This window comes from Balaenoptera physalus (genome assembly GCF_965194825.1).
Source record: "Balaenoptera physalus genome assembly, chromosome: 12".
In the NCBI taxonomy this organism is placed as follows: domain Eukaryota; kingdom Metazoa; phylum Chordata; class Mammalia; order Artiodactyla; family Balaenopteridae; genus Balaenoptera; species Balaenoptera physalus.
Window position 1 is genome coordinate 70,625,938 of NC_138897.1, and position 24,652 is coordinate 70,650,589.

At 50.3% G+C, this 24,652-nt stretch overlaps 1 protein-coding gene across 1 annotated transcript in view; it reads right to left on the minus strand.

Moving 5' to 3' along the window:
* Nucleotides 1-9,696: 9,696 nt before the first annotated feature.
* The window catches only part of MAPK1 (mitogen-activated protein kinase 1), an 87,114-nt gene continuing 72,158 nt past the window's right edge, over nt 9,697-24,652 (minus strand). The window contains exons 7-9 of the mRNA XM_082417874.1: nt 16,864-16,973; nt 14,919-15,044; nt 9,697-10,475 (exon numbers count right to left, since the gene is read on the minus strand). Of these exons, the coding sequence (XP_082274000.1) occupies nt 14,928-15,044; nt 16,864-16,973 (227 nt within the window). The 3' untranslated portion in view covers nt 9,697-10,475; nt 14,919-14,927. The remainder of the gene's footprint in view (nt 10,476-14,918; nt 15,045-16,863; nt 16,974-24,652) is intronic.

Here is a 24,652-nt window from a genome sequence, read left to right on the forward strand (position 1 = left end):
AAAAACACAGTCTGAAGAGCAAAGGAGGCATCAGAACCAGACCTAGACATGGCAGAGATTTTGGAATTACTGGACTGGGAATTTAAAACACTTACAATTAATATGCTAAGGGCTCTAATGGAAAACATGGACAACATGCAGGAACAGATGAGTAATGGAAGCAGAGAGATGGAAATGCTAAGAAAGAATCAAAAGAAAATTCTAGGGAAAAATAACCTAACAGAAATGGAGAATGCCTTTCATGGGCTCATATGTAGATTGGATGCCACTGAGGAAAGCGTCAGTGAACTTGAAGATATGCCACTAGAAACTTCTCAAACTAAAACACAGAGAAAAAAGAATGAAAAAAAACCCCCCAGAATGTTCAAGAACTGTGGGACAACTGTAAAAGGTATAACATGTACACAATGGGAATTCCAGAAGGAAAGGTGGGCAGAAGAAATGGTTAAAGTAATAATGGCTGAGAATATTCCAAAATTAATGACAAAACAAATCATGATTCCAGGAATCACAGACAACACTGAATGGGATAAATACCCAAAAATCTCCATTCAGGCATATCATATCCAAGCTGCAGAAAACCAAAGACAAAGAGGGAATCTTGAAAGAAGCCAGAATAAAACAAACAAACTCTCTTAACTATAGAGAAACAAGGATAGGAATTATAGCAGACTTCTTGTCAGAAATCACACAAGCAAGGAGAGGACTGGAATATTTTAAATGCTTATATGGATCTAAATTTCTGATCTGTATCATTTTCCTTTTCTCTGAAGAATTCTTAAACGTTTTTTGCAAAGAAGATCTACCAGCAATAAACTCCTTTAGTTTTTGTTTGTCTAAGAAAGTACTTCGTTTTTTTTGGCCACACCGCGCAGCATGCGGGATTCTAGTTCCCCGACAAGGGATCAAACCTGTGCCCCCTGCAGGGGAAGTGTGGAGTCTTAACCACTGGACTACCAGGGAAGTCCCTATTTCTCCATTTTTGAAGGATAATTTCACTGGGTACAAGATACAAGGTTTTTTGTTTTTTTTTTTTTCTCTTTCAGTACAATGTTTAACAGGAGTGGTGAGAGGAGACATCCTCACCTTGTTCCTCATCTTGGGGAGGAAAGCATGCAGTTTCTCATTATTAAGTATGTGACCTGTAGGTTTTTAATAGATGCTCTTTAACAAGTTGAGGAAGTTCCCCTCTATTCCTAATTTGCTGAGTTTTAATGATGAATGGGTGTTGGATTTTGTCAAATGCTTTTTCTGCATTTATTGATGTGCTCATATGAGTTTTCTTTAGCTTGTTGATGTGATGGCTCACGTCAACTGATTTCCAAGAATTGAACCAGCCTTGCATGCCTGGAATAAATCCATCTGGTCATAGCATATAATTCTTTTTATACATTATTGGATTCCATTTTCTAGTGTTTGGTCGAGCACTTCTGCATCTACATTCATAAAAGATACTGGTTTGTAGTTTCCTTTCTTGTAATGTCTTTATCTGGTTTTGGTATTAAGGTAATGATGGCCTCATAGAATGAGTTAGGTGTGTTCCCTCTGCTTCTATTTTCTGGAATAAACTTTAGAGAATCCATATAATTTCTTCCTTAAAACTGTGCCTGGTGCAGTTGTGCTCCTTGGTATTTACCTGAATGACTCGAAAACCTATGTCCACACAGAAACCTGCACACAAGTGTTTATAGCAACTTTATTATTGCCCCAAACTGGAAGCAACCAAGATGTCCTTCTGTAGGTGAACGGATAAACAAACTGTGGTCTATCCATACAGTGAACTCTTATTCAGCAATGAAAACGATGAGCTGCCATGAACTAGAATAGAATGGTTACCAGGGGCTGGGGGGTGGGGGAAATGGGGAGATGCTGGTCAAAGTGTGCCATTCTTTAGTTCTTCTTCAGTTCTGGTGGCAGGGCTGCCACAAAGGGGGGTTTGGCCTCCATCCTGGGGGGCGCTCATCTCTCTGCTCCCTGCCTGTGGTCTCCAGCCTCCAGTTTGTTTTGACACTGGAGCCAGGACAGGGGGTGGGCTTGGAGGGAAGAACCAGGAAGGGCGTGGGGTCATGGGGCTGGAGCAGCAGGTGGGCAGCAAGGCAGACCCTCTACAGGAGGGGAGAGGTTTTGAGTAGGAGATCACCGTAACCTGGGGATCTCATCCCCGAGGCTCGTGGCAGCTGTCCAGGTGGATAGAAGTGGGGATGTGGTGTCAAGGACCAGAGGGATGGGGGCGAGCTCCCTTGGGGGCCTGATACTGCTTCCAGAACCAGAAATGTACACCTGTTACTTCAAGGAAAAACAAAAGGCAAAGCCAAGCAGCAAAACACAAATGACAAGGAAGGTGTGTGGGGGAGGGGGGAAGCACTGGTGTGGAACCCACTGCAGATGCAGGACATACCCGTCCTCCTGAGTCCTGGGAGCCACCATCCCAATTTCACCAGCGGAGACCCCGAGGGCCTGAAGTGCCTCAGCTACTGCGTCAGGCTTAGGCTTCCATCTCTTCCCAGGCTTCGAAGCCCAGGCTTCGCCTGCTGGGCTGCGCCCCTCCCCCCAGCAGGGACCGAAGTGGGCCTGGCCAATGGCTCAGCGGCCAGACAGCGGGCGCTCAGGGGGCTAGGGGTGCGTCTGCCTGCCTTTTGGAGCCCCTGCTGCCTGCGTCCTCTGAACCCAGGCGGGGCATCCTACCCTGATGGCCACAGGATTTTAAATGAAGCAGTGGGTGGGTGGGCTGAATACCCGCACCTGCAGCAGCCAGTGTGGGAAACTAGAGAACGCACATTCCAGGTCATTCCAGGTCGGCGCACTCGCAGGCCACCGTGGGGGGTGGGGTCAGACCCCACAGTCACCCAGCTACGTGTCTCCGGCCAGGCCAGTCTAAGCCACCACATCTGAAAAAGGGAGAGACGAGTCTGTGACTCCCTCCAAAGCTCTTAGGCTCTAGGCTATTCTAAGACCTCGTTCCTTGTGGAGCAGCCGGGCCGTCCCACGACCCTGGGTGGGTGGTCAGGGAGGGGCCCTGTGCCCAGCCTCCGTCTGGGAGAGAGCAGACTAGGCGTCCTGTTTGCTCGGCCATCATGACATCATCTGCCTTTTTCGTCTTCCTGACTTCACCCACATGCTCTGTCTGCACTGTCTGCTACTTGTCTTTTCAGGGAATATACCCTGGTGGCAGCACACAACCCCCGCCCCTGTCCTGAGCCCCCCGTACCTCCTGGCCAGGGGAGGCCTCCTCTGACGGTCACTTCCTCCTCCTTGCAACCTGCTTGGCCCAGTGTTTCCTTCTGAACCAGCATGTTCACAGACGGTGCAGCTGCCTCTGCAGACATGCCCTTGCCAGACGCTGCATCAACGCTGGACGCTTCATCCTCCATCCTTACAAGCTCATCTTCCTCATCATCTATCCCCCCACTCCCTATTTGTACTTCTCAGTGGTCTTAACAATGTTTCCTGCCCTTTTTAAAATATATTTTTTTATTTGAATACGATTGCTTTACAATGTTGTGTTTGTTTCTGCCACACAGCGAAGTGAATCAGCCACATGCATACACACATTCCCTCCTTCTTGGACCTCTCCCACCATCCCACCCAACTAGGCCATCAAAGAGCACCAGGCTGAGCTTGTTTCCTGCACTTTTAAATCAGGAGGCTGACCCCACCTAATCCACCGGTGAGGCGCTCCCGCAGGTAACCCCCACACTGCCGGCCCGCCCTGGTCCACTGTGGACATGGTGTCCTCTGTGGCCTTGTTTCTTCAATTGCTGCCTTTTTGTGGCATCTGCTCTTCTCTCTATGGCTTCTATGATCATCTTTTGGTTCTTCTGGGGAAGAAACATCATGCTCTGTGGGACGGAGACAGGTAGGGGTGCTGGGCTGCCCCACCCCTGCTTATTCAGAGCAGGTGAATTTTGAGTTCACTTCATGAAAGGGCACTGGTGATAAAAAATGCTTGAAAATTTGAAAACCGGATGTGTAAGTGCAGCAGAGACTTTCAAAAGCAATCTAAGAAACCCCCGTTCTTCAGAAGAAATCAGCTCTGGCTCCCTGGCGCCATTCCCACTGGTCCCCATGGCGGGTCTATCGCTGTGGTCGGGCACCCGTGTTCTCCTGCTCCCTGGGTGCTTGATTCAACCTCAGGAAGCCCACACGCTCCAGCCTACAGAGCTGGCCAGCTCCCCACACTCACGGAATGGGAACACTTCAGTGTGGAGTAAGAGCGCTCATTTGGGCTTTGAGAAAAGTAAAAAGCGGGCATAGATTTCTGTGAGTGGCGATGTGGTCACTGGTTCCTGCCCAACTCTGGCCTTAGGGTCAGCCTGGTGACCCGCTGGGGACGGACAGTTGGCTTGTGTGCCCACACTGCCAGGCTGCGCAGACCCCCCAACCACCCGCCAGCGCTCGGACCTGAAAGCTTTGGCCCCAGTGCCCCAGGCCACAGCCCCACCCTCCAGCCCCGATGTGCCCTTTCTGGTCCTCCCACTATTTCCATGGCTGCTACCAGACTTGTTACCTTCTGGTCTTCCTGAAAAAGGGGCGGTGGCTCCCCTGCCCCTCTGGCCAAGAATTTCAGGCGTAATCCTCCCCAACTCCCACCCAATTTGGTGCTCCCCTTACCTAACACCTTTACCCCTCAACACCTCTTTCCCAAGCCTGCGGCCACAGCAGAAAAAAGCTGGAGGCCGTCCTCGGACCCAGCCCAGCACAGGCTGAGTCAGGACCCAGTACCTGCTTCTGGTTGGTCTGGGGGAAAGCATGTCGACACCCAACATGTGAATGCACGTTGTTACGTACAGAATTCCTTAGACTCCCAATTTTAGAAAGAAATTAGTTACGAAACAGAATGAAGGGAAAGGAGAAAACAGGAAATAACTTGTCCAGACATTAGTGATTAAAGATACCTTAATTTTGAAATGAGGAGGTTCCTGCCTATTTTGTGTGTCCACAGCACTGGGGTGGCTTTCAAGGCCCTCATGAAGGGAGTGAGGATGACCCGCAGAGTCTCCCTGATCCGCTCAGAAAAAGACAAAACTTGGCTTTCTCATAAAAATGACTGATTTTCACATTCCTGTTGTCATTGTTCAGATTTTAAATCCACGCATCTCTGTGGACCTGCGCAGACATGGTCATTATCGCAAAGCTGCTACACGCAGGTCCTCTGGGCCTTTTCTGGCTGAGAGGTCCCCCTTCCCTCACAGGCCGGCAACTTCATGGATTTCCTGGCAGGCAGGGCCTGGCACCCAGTCCACTGCGAGCAGACCAGCCTTGAGGCCGGCAGGAGGTCTGTGTGACCGGAGTCTACTAGGGGTGGTCACAGCTCAAGGTGACGGGTCTCTCCCCTCCCCTCACCGTTGCCACCCCGAGGGTGACCTGGCGAACCCCGGGAGCCTCATTTGCACAGGACCCGGGTGTGACAGAACCAGATCCCCTCCTACCTTCCTGTACCTCCCGCCACACATGCTCAGCAGTGGCAGGTGCCTGTGCAGCCTTGGTGGCCGTGGCTGTCACTCAGCCGTCTCTCCCAGGCCCCGTATCGCCCAGCCATGGGTCACCGCTGATGACGTGGCCCCTCAGGTCGGCTCCACTGCAGGCCTCCTCGGATCTCCTCCTCCTCACGACACTGTTCCCATTTCACCTGGACAGACATGTCACGAGCACCGCCACCCCCTCTAGAAGATGACCGTTGTCCTCAGCCATCCTTGGCGCTGGACTCAAAGAAAGCACCCCCATGGCCTGGGTCTGCCTGGACCCGCCCCCCCAGCCTCAGCCCCGCAGGTGGTCAAGCCCCCATGACATCAAGCCTCGGCTAATCCTCTGCAGACACCCCAGCCCCTCTCCCCCTCCCTCCCACCTCCACCTGCTCTGCAGTCACGGTCAGCCCTGGACGCTCTGGTTCTGACTGAACACGGTGAACTGGACCAGCCGAGATGCCATCTACAGTGCCAACCAGAATGGCTGCACTGCTGCTAAGGCCGGGGGCTCATGATTAAAGTGGGGGACGCAGGGTTATCAGACTCCTGTGTCCACTAAGAGGAGGATCATTTGAATCGTTGTCTAAAGGATTGGGACAACAGCAAAGCGTGTTCATCTCTCCAGGGAAAGCAAGTGCAATCAATACCAGTGCTTCAAACACCCCTCAGAAACTCCCAGTTCAGGCGGGATCTGCTCATTTGCCCGAAGAATGTTTGGGGCAGTTTTCCTCTCAGATGAACAAAAAATAGTTTGCTTAGCAGACACTGTCGTGCTGCCTCACAACAAAAACTTAAAGAAATAAAAAAGCATTTAGGAAGATTTACCGCTTGCTTGGAGGTACTACGCCAGGCACTTGAAGTATCTGTATATAACCTTCACCGTGCTCAAGGCGAGCGTGCCGGCTCCATGGTGCAGCTGCGGGTCCGAGGCCCAGAGCCGAGCTCCTGCTGTCTCACCGTGGACACTGCTGGTATCTTTTCTCGTAAATAAGCCACCGCATGATGCCCAACAGTGACAGGAACCAAATGTCCAACAGTCCCTCCCGTGGTCATGATTTCTTGGTCTGAAAAGAGGCGGCCAGTGACACCTGCCCAGCAGCGGGGTCGCTGAAGTTCAGGGAGATGAGAGGAGATGCGCGTGGCACCGCCTTCTCCCCCTACGGCCAAAGGTCTGAAGACCACTCTGGACAGCCCGCTGGACACTAGGATTTCCAGTGCCTCCAGAGCACCAGCTGACGGTACTACCACCATGTACTATGAGCAAAGTCAAACCAGAAGACGCACTTGCTTGGGAAACGTAATAAAGGACCAGGTGACTCCATATCTTCATGTATGAAATTCCAGTTAAACTAGACATGCACAGTACTATGTTATTTTGGTAACACGGACAAAATTTAATGATTCTAATTTTTTTGTAGTTTTTGTTTTTTTACAAGTTAGGTGCCATAAACAGTCAAATAATCCATCTTTTAAAAAGTACGTTTACAACATCAAAAGAATTAAGATGAAATATAAACCTTTCTACTTACAATTTTTATACAGATTAACCAAATCACAAATACCACAAATAAATGTTAAGTTGTAACAATATAATGAATAAACATTCAGATTCTTAATAAAATCTTCCTTTAACATTTGTTTTTAACTTACCATTATACTAAATAATCTATGCAGAGTTTTGGGGTACAATACCAAGAAGGCACCAACAGTACAAAGCAGATAACAAAGCAGTTTCAGATCTTGAGTGCTCTACATGGATAAACAGCACAGAAAAGGCCACGGGCTTCAGGGAAGCTGGTGCAAGCCTACAGTATCCCTCTGGATTTCCTGTCTCTGACCCATGATGCCAAGCCGGCCACAGTGAGGAAGACGGCGTGTTTCCTCTGGTGGAACACGCCTCTCATCTGTACTATGAGGATCATATTTCAAACACCAGCACGACAATTTTAAAGCACAAATGCTTTAAAACGTATAAGCAAAAGGACTGCTCAGATTTTCAAAACCACTACATTTACAAAAATATTTCCCTTAAACTTGGGATTGCTCCAAAACATTGATTTACAAATATAAAAGTATTATGGAAGGACCCAAAGCATGTGTGCATATGTATGTGTATTAACATACTATTACCATACTATAGAAAAATTACCAATTTAAAAACTGTATTAACACGTAAGCAAATAAAGGTCAGTCTCCTCTGAATGGTCTGCGCGTGACTGGTACTCGGCTTGTCATAGGCAGTACACCTGTCTGCCTCAGGGACAGCCACCGACCACTGTGGCCCCACCACACCCGTCGCTGTGCCTGCAGTAGCAGGAGTCATGTGAACACACCACGCACCAACGCAGTGATCTTCTACCCTCACGTCCACAGTCTGCGTGTCTCTACCAGCTTTGAAGGCTGTGTCTGCACAGTTGTCCTGAGTTCTCTCAAGTCCATCCCGCTGGCTTGCTAGGTATTTTGTTTCATACTAAGTGAAAGGACTGGAATGCTTCGACAGGAATTTTTTGCTTACATTTTAGACACCAAAAAAGCCATCAGTCTGAAACTTATCTGCGCGGAGCAGTAATGGAGGCGTTCGGGATCACCAGCATGAATTTAGATGACCTAACCTGTACATTTTTAGAGATGAAAGATCCAAATGATGAGTCTTTCACACCTAACAGCTAGTACTTTTCACAGGTACCTTGGTTAAGACAATTCCCTGACCTGTTAAACCAAGTTTGGCATGATTAGTAAAAAGCACACAACCTGTGGCTACAGGGACTCTAGGACGCAGTTAGTGGTTTCATGCCCATCTGACTCCATGGTACCAGTGAGGGGGAGGGGAAAGAGCCTAGAGTCCCCAGGGATTAGTAACCAAGGCTATGGCTTTCTTTCTAGTTAGAGGACTGCAGGTTAACCTCATAATACTGCTAACATTCCATTTTAAAAGTACAAAGAAACAAGAGCAATAAAACTATCAATGCTCCTTTAAAAACGTATCGAAGAACAGTCAAATCTCTGTATCTTTTCAATGCTGTGTGGACCTTCACAAGGCAGCTCTGTGCATGGAGGTGAAAATCACGTATCTCAGGGCAAAAACCTAGACGTAGTTTTGATTTCTGAGGATGAGTCAGCCACCTGCTCTGGCCCGTGAGGTGTGATCACCAGCACGCTGGGCTGGGGGGTGGGGGGTGGAGCCCTTCCCAGCACTCAACTGGGACACAGGCCGGCCCTCTTTAGAAAGAATCAGAGAATCCAACCTGAGACATCTGGACTGCTTCATCAGAGCCTGACAGAACACTGCAGACCTATGATCTGAAGAAACGAACATGTCAGAATTGATTCTCTGCTGTGTGGAAGGAAAAAAGAACCCTCCAGAAATCCTTTCTAAATCACCTGACGTAAAGCAAAGTCTTCGGGCAGTGCCCGGTGGGAAGGGGAGGCCTGCAAGCCTTTCTGTTCTAAAGCACAGACTGAGCCTGACGGTCCATTTGGACCCGCTAATCCAGAGGAAATCAACACCGAATCTTAACATGAATATGAAGATAGAAGATGTACATTTATTTTCATGAATTACAAGTGCATTGCTGTTCATATTAGCAGGCAGTCTTTATATAACCCATTCTCCATTGCTGTCAAAAATCAAACAAGAAAAAAAGGACAGCTGAGAAATGAAAAGCTAAAAATAGAATTATTTTTCCTAAGTGATCTGCTGGATAGCATTTTCCGTGGAACACAACTCAGAGGTAACAATAGATTTTTTGTTTCAATCATAGGCATGTGGCACTTGGACAGTCATCTCCGCACAGAAAGCTGTAACAGTCATGCGAGGGTACAGTAATTACTGAACAAGGCAGATTTCTCACCACAGAGAGCAGTGGGGGAGTCAAGAGGAGGCACCGCACCGGGACAGAACACCAAGTCCACACCACAGGGTGCGGCGGCGGGAACAAACACTAGAGGGCTCAGGAGGGCAGGGGCTAGGGCTCCACGCACGCAGAACCTAGTGCTAGCTGCTCCTGACGGCCTGAGCTCGGTGACATCAGAGACGTGAGCGAGCACTTGACGACAGAACAGTGCTCCAGTCATGAGCTCACGGAGGCTTTATTACAAACTGTTATATCGTAGGTTGAAAATGAACTTGAGATGCTGACATGCTGTAGGAGGAAAAGGAAGTGTACACTTTCTCATTGAAAGATGCAGTGTTCCTCTCCGCTAGACCCTCAGGCGTCGAGCATGGCCACAGCCCCACGCCACCTGGGCAGCCTGCATAACCTCGCGCACCTCTCACCAAATCCCGAGAGAAGCTGCCACTTTACGTCTTTTTGCATAAGTCTTACAAACACCCAGAACTGCATATAACACATTTTGGCAAGTGTTGTGCCCCTGTAAATGGTACACGTGGAACTGCCCGATGCAGGACGTCTTCTTTTCATTTAGAAAAAGGACTGAATTTTCTAAAAGCTGGGCAAGCAGTACATATACCTCACATCTGCTAGGGATTAACATGACACGAGGAGAGGTGCTGACGAGCACCCACAGGGTCCAGGGGCGGGAGCACGAGCTGCAGGGGCCCCGGCAGGGTGGGAGAGGAGTGCAAAGAGGGGCCGTCACTGCCTTAAAGTGCCCGAGGAGCCGCCGCCCTCCCGAAAGGTGAGACGCAGTGACCGACGGTGAGGGCGGAGTCAGCAGGGCATCGGGAGGGAGAACTAGGGAGGGTGGAACCACAGCATCTTTCAAACCAGAAAGCGATTAGTGACTAAAGCAAGGTGAGCAGTAGGTGCCCTGAAGTACGTACTGCCACAGGTCACCGGAGGGCGACACACACAGGGGTGCCAGGAACAGTTCTCTGGACTGAAGGAATTCTTTGAAAGCATAAAAGCCACAACTACCAGAAACTGCCCCTCCGAACGGCTCAAAGGAGTCAGGTGGACACGCCGAGACAGGCTGGAGACAGGCCCGGGGTCAGGAGCTGGGAAGAAGAACAGCGATGCCTGCGCGTGGCCCGTCCTCGGAGCCCGTGTCCTGTTGGGAAACAGACAGACCGACTGTGAGCTAAGGGTGAACCACGTGGGAAAGGCAGCAGCAGCAGTGCTAGGAAAATGGAAGAGTGAAAAAGCAAAGGAAAAACACTCCTGCAGAAAAGGTCATTTCCATCAGAACCACGTGGCATGAGTCACACCCGAGGCTCCTCAAGGGTGGGCTTGCCTCCACCCACCCTCCCCGGTCCCAGGCACCTCCTCTCAGACATTTCACAGAGGATGTTTCCAGAACACTCAGGGGGGAGACACGCACGCTCACTCACAGCCAGGCCAGTGTCAGTATTCCCCAGATGCCATTTATTAACCAACGGTCCAAACCAGAGTCTGAGAATCTTTGTAAACACATGTGTGAAGTGGAAAACGCTTCTGCCTCCTCTTCTCAGCACGTCTCTCTCTCTGGATGAGCAGGGAGGTCAGAATCAACCACACAGGAGGCAGAAAGTGTGTTGTTTTTAATGCTCAAGTTTTCTGTGACTAAGCACAACAAGCACAACCAAGTGCTGGTAGGAAGCGTGAAGCTGGTGGGCCTGGACCCGGGAAGGGCAGGAGGGGACCCAATGGCTGCTGTCCCGCCAGGCCCCCCAGCCCTGCAGACGCCCGAGGATCCCTCAGGAGGCCCCCGAGGTCCCCCATCACTCTCCTAACATCTCTATTTTACTTGAGGAAATTATATTCTCGGTTAAATCCATTCCACCCGTTTACAGACTAGCAGTTCTCAGCTGTGAGCACAGACGGCTGGGGGTGGGGCGCGGGTGGACACGGGAATTCCCTCCACCCCAAGGACCATCCTGGGGAGGAGAGCTGCACATTCTCTGTCTCACAACGAAGCCACGTGGAGACAGCGGGAGGGTAATCGAGTGTGTCAGGATGCGACCAAAGCAGACCTTCCTTCCCCTGGAGACGTGGCTTGTTAAACGCCCACCTTAAACGCCCACCGGCAGGTGTCACCTGGCTCACAGGCACTGCCAGGTGGATAGTCTTTGTCTGCTGCTCGGGGAGACGGGCTCGGGGACAAGACGTGACCCTCCTCCTAGAGGCGTGCCACCATGAACTGAAACCACACCTAGCAGCTGGCAGAAAACTAAAACTGCCCTAAATGCTTTTATCTTTAATGAAACCAAAGGGAAACAAGAGGTTAATGCCCCTAGTAATCAGTCCTCCCCCACCCCCCGAGACAGTCCACTGACAGGCGGAGGAGGAAGAAAGGCAGGCACCACCTCCTCTTCCCCAGCTTCTCGGGGAAGCAGGTAAGGAGACGGTCTGTAAGGATGAGGCTGACCCGAGGCTGGAGGAATCGGAGACTTGTCACAATGTATTAACCACTTACACCTTTTTACCTTTCCAGTAAAAACATTTCTAAAATAGAGCCCCTTAAACAAAATATAATGAACATACTTTGACCCTTTACAATCACTCAGAGCCGCCACTAAGAACATCAGCGAGCAGGGGACACCTAGGGTCTCCTCTGAAGCGGTCCCTGCTGTCCCCTCCAGCGAAGCCCCCACAGCTGTGCGAGCACGTTTCCCAGGCGGCCCCGTGTGTCACAGCACCGTCACCTCCAGGCTCTCCTCTGCGCAGTTCTGCCCTCGCTGCAGGGTGGGAACTCACACCCACGGTCCCTCCATCTCCCTGGGGAGCAAATCTAGGTGAAAAAAGATTTCTGAGTCTAAAGGACCTGGACTCTCTGCCTAGTTTTGCCACCGATGTATAATCTTGAGCAAAATGCTTAAACACACTCCTTGAGTTTCGTCAGTCGTAGACCTGGGCTGTGTGCTGACTTCAGAGAACGCTGCTGTGATCATCAAAAGGCAATGTCTGTGAAAGAACCTGGCCCAGAGCTTAACAACGCCCCCACCCCACCCTCCTCTGCACTCACTTTTCTATTCTAGATGACTAAATTATAAGTCAGTCTAGATGGTGGAAATTTCCTTTGAAATGTACAGAAAAAAACAAGATGGATTGATGGGTAGATGGAGGAATGGATGGACAGATACGTGAGAAGGCAAAGAAAGTATAATGAAGCGTTAATCATAGGATTGGGGTGGTGGGAATATGGGTGTCTACTGTAAAACCCTCAACTTCTCAGAATAGGTGAAAATTGTCATTTAAAAAACGTTTGGGAAAAAAATCAGGCTACAAGCACATTCTGTGCCTTCTGTGTGCCTGGAGGAAGTGAACTAAACACAGAGCAACTCCCCTGCCACCGCCTCCACTGGTGACAGGCCCCAACCCTGGATACTCAGAGCTGGGGTGGGCCCCGGGTGGGCTCGGTCCCCGTGTGCTAATGGCCTCCAGTAGGCATCCAGTCAGCAGCCTTGTCCTGCGGCCCAGGACCCTGGTCACTGTCACGCTCCCCTATGCCTGCTGCCTGACCAGCCACCCCACAAGTCCCTGCTGAGGTCCCACCACCCAGACTGCCCAGTGTCAGCTGCCCTGACACTTCAGGACCTAAGACCACCTGTGAGGAGAGGCGGGCCCCTCCCCACCAGCGGGGCGCCCCCTCCTGGCGCTCTGCATCTTTGGGGCCGAACCCTCCCCTGGTGCAGCACCACGATGCTGGGCCTGACTCCCCGGGTCCTGCCATCAGGCTGCTAGAAAGCAAAGCCTGGGTCTTACCCATCCGTTCCCTCCTACCTGGCACTAAGAAGTACATGACGGGGATTAAATGAACAATGACAAACTGATAGCTCCATCACCCCCAGATGTTCTACACCAAAGATGTGCATGATGGTCTGTGTCTTTCTCCCCTCTCAGGCCACGTGCTCCTCGGGGGTCACGTTCAGTCCTGTCTGTTCTGCTCACTGGGGTGAGCACACAGCATGTATGCCCTGAAACCAGAAGGCAGGGAAATCAGGGGCCACGAACACACAGGAAAGCAACCCATGGAAGGGACCGTGCAGAAAGTTGCTCAGCTCAACCTTCCAGGCCAGGGGTCAGTGGCCTAATCTGTAAAGAGCCAAACAAAAGCTTATTCACCCAAGGCAGCCAGGCCGACCTGGCACGGACACGGGGACGGGAGAGCAGGTCCCTGGCAGAGACAATCCCCCCACCGTGAATGCAGGCAGAGAGGCCAGGAAGGGGTGAAAACGACTGGGTCCCAGGGGCCGGTTTCCTTCTGTCAGTGAATGACCGCGCAGTGCCTTGTGTGCAACAAATTCTTCAAGAAATTGTCCCGATGTGAGGTGTGGACGGATGAACGCTTCCAACCCCACTGGACTGGCCTCCCTGTCCCCTGCGGCATCTCCCCTTCCTGCTCAGACACTTCCTGAAGGTTGGCTGCTGGGGGCACATGTGCTCGGGCTTGGAGTCTGCCCTCCAGTGTGTCCCAGCAAGGGCCTGCCAGTCCCCCTCCCTTGCTTGGTTAGGTAATCGGGGTCTTTCGGGCTCTGCTCCCCTCACTCCCCTGCAGTCACTGCTTCTCCCGACCACACCCCAGTCTGAGCCCCGGGTCTGGAAGCTCCTCTCCCACCCTCTCCTCTGCCCCAGTCCAGCCCTGGTGGCTCTGTGAGTAGGTGAGCTGATCGCATCTGCTTGTGGTCCCCCTTCTGCCCTTCCCTGTCCCCTGCTCTGAGCTCTGGGGCTGGGACCCTGCCTTAGCACCGCTGCCTGTCCCTGGCAGCTGCTTCTGGTGGGACTGCCAGTGGCAGGCACTGAGAGGAAAAGCCTTCCTTCTTCTGCCTCTAGTGACACATGGCTCTTCAGGAGGGGTGGTCCTGGGTTTCAGAGGTACTGGAGGGTGGCGGTGACTCAGGTCCCTGAGGTCCCTGGGTCAGTGGCAGTCGGGCTCCTCAGCAATGGTGATGCTCTAACAGCTGCAGTTCCGGCAGGGGCCCTCCCGGCCTGCTGACCACATCGCTTCCCCTCAGCTCCTGCATACCCCCGTCTGCAGGAAGCCCCACCACCCCCCTCTTGCTCTCCAGCCTTTCCACAGCCTCCTGACTGATCACACACCCTCTGTGTGAAGTACCTCAAGCAGCTTCTGATCTCAAGCCTGGATGCTGCCCAACACAGGCAACCTCAGACCAACCCTCAGCCTGACCCCAGTATGTGAAAATAAATAAAAAGGCCCAGGCGGAAGAGAATGGACTTAAGATCCAGCTGAGAACCCCCAATGCCCACCGCTGCAGAACTCCCCCACTTCGTAACCCTGCCCGGAGCCCCCTCGGTCACCTGTCTGCAGACCCCGCTGCCCGGCCATCCAGCTGTCCCGGGCTGGTCTGTCCAAAACATTTCCCCAGAAGGTGCCTCAACCCTTGGTCATAATTCTTTATCTCACTGCTCATTTCTACAGAGTTCTAACACAACAAGCCCCACTCTCTCTCCCGTTCCGTATATTCTCTAAAATTGAGATTTGTGTTTCCTCTTTTTAAACACTTTTTACCTGTCTCCTCTGCTAGGATTTACTATATGGTAAAGCTCCAGGTACCTGAGAAATTTAAGATCTGTATCCTGGCTGGAATCTAGCGGTCTCTTCAAAAATGAGTTCTTTGAGCTTTTCCTTGGGCAAGTCATCCAATTCCATGTCAAACTTGAACGGTGCTTCGGCGATGGGCTTGAAAAGAAAACAGAATGTTTAGACAAAAGTGGTTGTGGCTGAGGCAGTCATTCACTGCTCCACAGAAAGACCACGGCTCAGGCTCTGGAACTGAGACGGCAGGACTGGCACCTGTGATGAGCAGCCCTGTGCTGCGCCCCAGTCCCGGAAGTGCACCTCCCGAGAGCCCTGAACCAGTGAGAGGGAGCGTCCCCACATGATTCTCCAATGTCTTCAGGCACTGCATGCACATGGCAGCCACAGGAATCTGCTGTGATGGGAGGGCTGCTGCTGGTGGTGGTATGTGTACACAATCAAGACCTTCAATACTTGAATAAATGCATTTGATTACATACATTACAGTTATCTTTATATGAAGAAATATTATGGAGCCATTAAAAAATGAAGCCGCAAGCAAGGTGAAAATCATGGCAAAATGCCCATATTTGTGTTAAACAGAATGAATTCTACTTTATTTTTAAAATTTAGATATAGAAATATAAGACTGAGAAGGAAACACTCCAAAATTTTAATAATGATAACTGCATAACAAGACTACAAAGTGATCTTTCTTGTCTTTTTCTGCAAGTTTTCGCTTTTTTTTTAGTATACTCTCTCTATAAATAACCAGAAAGCTAATACTGTCTATTCATATCAAAAAACCTCCATGCATACTCAATGATAAAAGATGTAATTAGTCAGTTAATATTTTGATTTGTAAGTACCCGCCCCCAAATGAATGCAATGTTACAGAACCTGATGACGATACAGCTGTTCCCAGGCACCCCAGACCTTATCCGTGTCACCCTCACACCAGGTATTAAGGGGAAGGAAACGTGCACCCCAAACTCTGCGCTAGGCCCTGGCCTCTTGAAAGGGGGAAAAGAGAAAAACAAGCAGCTCCCCTCCCTGAAGGAGGGCTCGACGTACGGGACCCTACACATGCCACCCTTCTAATCTGCCTGGCCCCCTTGGGGTGTGGGGTACCACCCCAGCCTGAAAGTAGGACATGGGGCTTAGGAAACCGCCAGCTCACAGGGCAGTAAGAGCCCCAGGTCCCATGTTCTCAGCTGCTGCCTTGTTATGTACCACGGAGGTCGCGTCAACTGTTTCCGGGAAAGGCTGTGGAAGGGGAAGCTGACTGATAAATGCTTCCTGTTTGATTTCCTCTTTTTCATGTAACTGCTTTTCACTTTTGTAGTTAGTTCTTCCTTTCCTCTTCCATTTCCCCTTTAACACACTCCTCTTGGTTCTCCCTTTTTTAAAAACAGGAGTGTGAAGGCTTACTGTCTATGCATTTGAGCCTCAACTAGAAAGATCCGCATTTCTGGTTCCTACTGCACTTTCCTTCATTATCCTCCAGAGAACAAAGTTAAAAGTGAGCCCCCAGAGGAACCAAAGAGCCAAGGAATGGGGACTTTTGGACAGAAGATGCCCGACATACAGCACCTTCACCTGGATGCCCAGTGTGCACTGGTGACTCGCACACGCACCTCTGTGACCAGCATTCCTCATCATGACAGGCTCTCGTGTCTCTAGGGAGGCACATAGGGAGGCAGACACGAAGCCACCAAGCTCTGGTGGGACTGTCCTGGCTGACCTGTCCCCTCCTCCCCTCCACCCTCAGGGCGGGCCCTGCGGTTCCATGTCTCTTCCTGCCACAGGCCGTGACCACAGTCCTGGGATCCCTTCCCTGCCTGTGCTCCCCTCCCCCTCCACTTCCCCAGCCCCACCCTATGCAGGGGACCTAGAGGAAGGGGTTTCAGGCTGTGGGGACAGCACTAGTCTCAGGCACATGACGGCAGGGCCACTCAGCCGGGCGGGTGCAGGCTCTCACCTCGTCACTTGGGTCGTAGTACTGCTCCAGGTACGGGTGGGCCAGAGCCTGTTCCACCTCAATCCTCTTATGAGGGTTGAACGTCAACATCTTGTCCAGTAAATCCAGAGCTACAAAGAGAAAGGTTTTGCAGAGGTGAGAAGCCAAAGAAACAGTCAATGAAATACTCTCTCGTCTTCCTGTTTAAGTCCACTGACCCACAAGACAACCGAGCTAAAGGAGCCCCCGCCACCCAGGGGTGCCTGTTCCATCTCTGAGCTTGAGTCTGAGCACCTGCTAGTAGAGACCCAGACTCACGAAGGTGATGTGCTCAGCAAAGGCTCCACATAGTGCCCAGGATTCAAGCCCAAGTCTGCTCCCAAAACCTTGTCCTAAATCATGGCTCTGCTCGCAGGGTCAAAAGCAGAGGTTTTATGTATGTACTGCTCTTAAGTCAACTCCAAAGTCACTTCTGCAATGGTCACTGCCTCCCATGTGGTTTCAGCCTCCTCCTTCCAGGTCCCAGTTGAGAGGCATGTGTAAAGCACAGGCCCCCTGGCCTGCTCTGCAGCCTGGCGTCTTTCTCCAAGGCCCCAAACTACAAGTATTCTCTCGACCTGGCCGGCAGTTCAGCCCTGACCACCTCTTTCATGTCGACAATGCAGCAAGGCAGCAAGTGCAGGGCCAACAGGAACAAGCCGGAGGCGGTGGCCATTGAGCAGCCTGCCCTGGGCCCTCTGCAGAGTGTCTAGGCACCACCTCAGGCCGCGAGGACAGCCAAGGGGCACGGCTGACAGCGGCTGGGACCAGGGTTAAGGGTCATGTGACAAAATGCTTCCTGTATTTAGTGTCAGAAGTAGGTTTCAATGAGGGAGAATACATGCTAGAAAAGACATCACTGTTCTGGTAAAGAGGTAACAAAGAGGGCTTCTTTTAAAACTGTCTCCTTTTATTTAACAATGCTCAGACCAGTGGTGCTCACGGCCCTGAGACACCCCTGAGAAATCCAAGGGCTCCAAGAAATAAATCTAAAAACTACTAGGTAATTATTAAGAACACACATTTTTAGAAAACGTATTGACACTAACAAAAACAAAAGCACTGGCATCTACTTAATGAAGCCTTGTTACTCATGGTAATAGTTTCTTATTAGGTTATCAACCTCATCCATCTGCAAATGAGCACCCGACTCTAAGCTCTAGGATAAAGAACGGTGATGGAAAATCACTGTAGTCACTAGGAAATGTGCTCCCCGATGGAGAGCAGCCGGCGGCTGGCCAGGAAGTCGCCAGGAGAGAGCAGGTGGGTGGGGTGCCCCACTGCCCGAGGTCGGGGCCCCCACGTGCACATCCCTGCACTCCACCCCTACTCACCTTCAATCAGGAGATCATCGATGTGGTACACTGTGTGTTGGACATGATGAGAAATTCCACACAACAAAGGACTTTTTTCATGTCCATAAAGTGAAGTGTGAAAACCAGTACTTTTTTTTAAAGCCCACATAATGAATTTCTACAAATAGTACATTTTCAAACTGGATGACGGGCGAACACACCTGCTGGGCCTCAGAGCCCTACCATACCTAACACAGGTACTAAAACCGACCTCATTTCCCGCACCTGCACCCCTCCCCTAGAGCTCACAGACATTTCCCCAAGGACTGCCTTGAGATCAGATAACCTCCGTCCATGTCAGGAGAAGCCGAGGGCCCAGCCACAGTCAAGAGTCTAACAGCATTATTTTTAAATTCCAAGTCTTGTTGATATTAAGGAGGGATGCACTCCAAGGCAACTGGATGCTCTGCAGCTGACGCACGCCTAAAACAGACCTTTCAGTTCCTTCAAGTTCAATCCTAGCCCACAATTTCAAAAGAAAAGAGTTTTGTTTTTTTTTTTGCTACTTGAAAACTGACTGGCTCTCCAGCCTCCTTTGACTGCAGCGTTATTTCTGCACTGCTCGCAGCTACAGAAGGGGAGCGGGGGGAGATGGGAAGCAGCTGGCAGGTGCTGCTCCCACAGTCAGAGAGCCCGGCCTCCCTCCTCCCACATGCTCAGCATCCCGCTGGCACCACTCTGACGTATGAATCACGCTGGCTGTGCATATGCTTCCTTGGATGCAGATTTTATTTCCCCTAAAAGACTGAAGCCCCTTCAAGGCCAGGATGACATCCGACCACGATCCTGACTCTCTCTGGTGATGGCCATGAGCCCACACCTCCCCTCTAACTCCTGGGGGTGTGCAGCAACATGACCCCACCCTTCCAGCTCATCAATCACTTCTCCTTCCAGGTCCTGGGGCGGGTCACCCGGCTGGCAGCACTGCTTTGGGGCCATCTCACCTACCCAGCAACACTCTGATCCCAGATCAAGGTTGCCATCTGTCACTTCCATCCTCAGCTCGAATTTCTGAGCAGGGCCAGAGAAAAAGGTCACCTGTGTAGACTGTGCCACTGCAACAGTGCTTCTCAAACTTTCTGATCTCAGAGCCCTACTCTTGAAAACTACTGAGGATCAATTATTTAAAAAGCGGCTAATTCAACTCACGATTCAAACAACTGCACAGCACTATCCTTTGAGGAAACCACTGCACTCAGTACGTGGCAGATGTGTTCTGCGTGCACTTATCCCACGCTGTCACATGGAGCACTAAAAAGACTGGCACAAAGGACAACACACAACAAAGCAAGTTCTCTGTGCTGCTTCACCAAGGGCACCTCACACGTAGCTGCCCTGGTTTTAGCTGGGAGGCTGGCACTGCCGCCTTGCCCTGCACTGAGCACAGATGGCAGCACAAGGGACAGGGTGCAGGATGCCTCAGTGTCGTCATGAAAGAAGTTTTCACCTCACCAACCCCCTGGAAGGATCTTGGGGACCTTAGAGGTCTAAGGAGCACACTACCAAGAACTGCTGAGCCACAAAAACTCAAGATCTTTAATCTTATCATGGTCCCCAAGAGCTCGGGGAAAGCCCTGGTCAGCCCTTCTCTACTCACATGGGTGGATCATGCCCTTCCTGCCCACTGGCCCTCATTCCTCTCAGCACATCCTTCTGAGAAAATCAAGATCCCCAGGGGTGACCTTCCTGGACATTCCTCCACCAGATCCACATGCATCCTTCTGTGGAAAGAGGGGACCCTCTCCCCACCCAAAGTCGATCCTCCCTGCTGTGGCTCCCCCTGCTGCCCTCACCTGGCCCAGTCCTTTCAGTCTCCGTGTTCCCACTCCTCTTATGTGGTCACCCATGACCTGAACTGGAGGCCTCTGTGCCACGTGGAGGTGCTGAACTCGGCCACATTCTCACAAGCCGTTATCTGTGTCCATCTCCTCTACAGGTTGCAAGAGTCCCCATCCCTCCCGCACTGCCCAGGGAAGATTCTTGTCCAGCTCTTTATACATCTCACTCTTCACCTCCCCAGCCTCTTCCAGGATTTCAAATGCCATCTGTTAAAAAAAACTCCTAAATCTATTGTCAGCTCAGGATTCTCACTCTCTGTATACAGAAACTCTCTGTAGGTAATGAAATAGGATACAGCTTATTATCCCATTGAGAACTTATATGTATGTATACGTATTTACAGGAGCAGTAATAAAGTCTGGAGGCTTTTCAAATACCAGGTTATCTGAGAAATGGACACAGACTTCTCACAAGAACAGCATTTTTAAAAATTTCAAAAACTGGGGGAATTCCCTGGCAGTCCAGTGGTTAATACTCCGCACTTCCCCTGCAGGAGGTACCAGTTCGACCCCTGTTTGGGGAACTAAAATCCCGCATGCCGCATGGCATGGCCAAAAAAAACTCCCAAAAAACAAAAAACGAAAAACAAAAGTGGGACAAAGAGAACAGAATTCCTCATCTTTCTTCACGCGCTGACAGCCGTCTGCTGGCTTTGCGCACCGGTGTCCCCTGCTCTCTAACCACACGGAGCTGCACTTGCCATGCGGGAGCTCTCAGGCTTGCCCGTGGGAGCGGTGACACCAGCTCGGCCACATTCACCAGGTTCTCTTGGCCACAATGACTGTCAAGGGTGTGGACACAGAGGAAGTGAGCGTCAGCCCCACACTTGAGCTAAAACTATCAGGAAACAGGTCAGTGTGAGCCTGGAGATGCTGGTGGCCATCGTGTCACCACGAGAAAAGAGGCTGGTTAACAAGAAAGATGGAACAGAGGAAGGCAACGCTGAATGACAAAGTCCAGATTCTGGGCAAAGCGGCTACACCCGGAATCCAAGCCCTGCTGGGCCCGTCGGTTCCAAGAGCCGGTGAAGTCCTTCTTCGGGCTGAGGCCAGTCCCAGTAGGTTCTCATGAAGTGGACGGAGAAGGCCTCAAAGAGCCGACCCTCCAGTCTGTGATGACTCACCCCACGCCCACAGCCCCATCACTCAGTGGGAACCACTGCTCATCTCTGGACACGTTTTGTAGAATTTCCCTGTGCATCTTCTTTCACACAGTTGAGATGATATTATACATAACAAAGGCTGTGTTATTTCCTCAGTCAACACTGCTCATTAGTATTTTCCCATGCTACAAAAACTTTGTAAAAATCACTTTTAGGGACTTGATATAATATTCCTTTGAGTAGATGTATCAGTTGACTCTGATCCATGAACAATGAACAGTTAGCGCTGAGGTTGTTTCTAACAATTTTTTAAAAAATTTATTTATTTATTCTCGGCTGCGTTGGGTCTTCATTGCTGCGTGTGGGCTTCTCACTGTGGTGGCTTCTCTTGTTGCGGAGCACAGGCTCTAGGCGTGCGGGCTTCAGTAGTTGTGGCACGCAGGCTCAGTAGTTGTGGCTCGCAGGCTCTAGAGCACAGGCTCAGTAGTTTTGACGCACAGGCTTAGCTGCTCCGCGGCGTGTGGCATCTTCCCGGAGCAGGGCTCGAACTCGTGTCTCCTGCATTGGCAGGCAGATTCTTAACCACTGTGCCACCAGGGAAGCCGTTTCTAACAATTTAACACGGCCCAGACTAAACTCTGAACTGCTAACTCCCGACTGGCTCCTCCCACAGTGACCCTCGGCTCAGTACCTCTCCATGGAAGTTGTGTGTTCCTGTCCTTTGCTCATGTATTTATCCACTGATGTCTTAGATTTCTCTCTGCTCTTTAAACACTAATAACATTAACGAGAAGTCTAACATTAAGAACTACTGTTCTTAACCCTCCCTAATGTTCTTAGCTCTCAACCTTCCCAGTTATCCTATGAGGTGGGTAAAACTTGCCCCAATTTTGAGATGAGGAAAATGTGAAAAAGTGAGGTCACAAGTCTGCACTCAGGAGGCCAATCACAGAGCACAGGACCTAACCACCATGTATGTGGCCATCAACAAAACAGGACAGGGATTCTTTAAATTTTATTCAATCTAGAGCAAATTACACCTATTTGTCCACACCTGGTCTAATCTAGTTTAAATTTTAAACTTTTAAATCTACTACCTTTCATTTATGTTTGTCTTCTTGGTTTTGTTTTTTTTTTAAAAATTAGTTTATTTATTTTTGGCTGTGTTGGGTCTTTGTTGCCGCGCACTGGCTTTCTCTAGTTGTGGCGAGTGGGGGCTACTCTTCATTGCGGTGTGCAGGCTTCTCCTTGCGGTGGCTTCTCTTGTTGCGGAACACGGGCTCTAGGTGCGTGGGCTTCAGTAGTTGTGGCATGCAGGTTCTAGAGCGCAGCCTCAGTAGTTGTAGCACACAGGCTTAGTTGCTCCGTGGCATGTGGGATCTTCCCGGACCAGGGATCGAACCCGCGTCCCCTGCACTGGCAGGCAGATTCTTATCCACTGCGCCATCCTGGTTTGTTTTTAAAGCTTATGAAGATATTCTTCCCCCACGCAGAGATCAGAAAAATACTGAATGCTCTGAATATTTAGTTTTTTTCCTTTTTTAAATAATTTATTTTTGGCTGCGTTGGGTCCTCGCTGCCGCGCGCAGGCCCCCTCCAGCCGTGGTGAGCGGGAGCCACTCCTCGCTGCGGTGCGCAGGCCTCCCATTGCGGTGGCCTCTCCCTGTTGCTGAGCACAGGTCCTAGAGCTTGCAGGCCCCAGCAGTTGCGGCACGCGGGCCCAGCGGTTGTGGCTCGCAGGCTCTAGAGCGCAGGCCCAGTAGCTGTGGCGCACGGGCCTAGTCACTCCGCGGCATGTGGGATCCTCCCGGACCAGGGCTCGAACCCATGTCCCCGGCACTGGCAGGCGGACTCCCAACCACCGCACCACCAGGGAAGTCCCTGTTAGTTTTTAATAGTATGATTTTTAAAAAAGTATTTGATCATCAATTGTTTTGGAATTCACTTTGATGTGTAAATAGTGATTTAAACTGATTTTCTTCCAAATAGCTATTCAACTAGCCCAGTACCATCTGCTGAAGAATAATCATTTCTTCCCCCTCATGGGAGTAATTTTGGAGAGAATCCTAAGCTAGATTCCTTTGAAGAAAAATCTACACTACTACTGGTTCAAGAGACTCAGCAGTCAGAAATTTCCAACAAACGTGAAAAAATATTCAACCTCACTCTTAATTAAAGAAAAACAAATTAAAATGTCACTTCCCCCCATTTGGTTGGCAAACCCAAAAGTGCAATACCCAGAATTGCTGGAACAATAGACATGTGACAGAATTGCCAAGCTGCCTTTCAGAGAGACTCCATGGATTCACACTCCACCAGCTGCCTCTGAGAAGATCCCCCTTCCCCACAGCCTTGACCACACAGTGGGTTATCAAACTCTGTGATTCTTGCTACTGTGATGAGTGGGAAAAAAATGGAATTACTGACCTTTCAATGTTCGTATCTCATATAATAAATAACAATGAGTCCCTTTTCCTATATTTAAGAGGCATTTACATTTCCTTTTCTGTGAACTATTTGAGTTCACTGGGGTTTTCCCATAAGATCTTATGGAAAAATCTGAACAAACATTTTGGCTAACCCAATACTATTAACCAGACTTAAAAGCACCAGTGTTTCAGCTTGAAAGTTTTAATTTCTTGAGATCCCCGAGGTCTTCCATTCATTTCTTCCTGTTATTTTCATGCAAATCTAGACTATTAGCTACCTGCATGCAGGTTCTTAAATCTGTTTTACTGCTGCTGTTCTATGTCCAGGGCCTTAGAATAGACACCCATCTATTTATTAAATGAATACATTTACCAATGCTGTAGTAAGAAACTAGAAGCAACCTGGTGGCAGATAAATATGGCCCCCATTTCTCTGCAGCTCCTCCCACGAAGGGGTGGATTCATTTCTCCCCCTCTTGAGTCGGGCCTGACCTTGTGATGTGCTCTGACCAACAGACTGTGGCAGAAATGTCGATTTCTGAGACCCGGCCAGGAGAGACCTTGCAGCTCCTGCTCTGGTTCTTTTGGAATGCCGTTGCCAGCATGAGAAGCCCAGTCTGGTCCACTGTAGGATAAGAGCCAACGGGGTGCTAGGTGCTGTGAGGCACCCTTAGGCTACGCAGCATGAGGCGAGCCGAGCAGACCCGCCCAGCTGCACCCAGCCCCGTGGGCTTTGCAACAAATATGTGCTGGTCGGGTTTTTAAAATTTTTGGTAATAAGGGTCAATTTTAGTAAGATCCTCTTCTATATCTCATTTCACAAGGTGCCACATTAACCTAGTTATAGTTTGGTTTGGTTTGACTGAACTGTTTCTAAGTTTCAGGTGTGCAGCATCATATGGGGTGATCTGAAGGCCCGGAGTTGTGGAGGGGTTTGTTGCACAGCAACAGATAACTGATGTGAACGTCAATGTCCAACATGAGGTTGTGAAAGACACTACAGGCCACCCACAAGGGAACATTATGTACCCGTTCTTTATAACTAG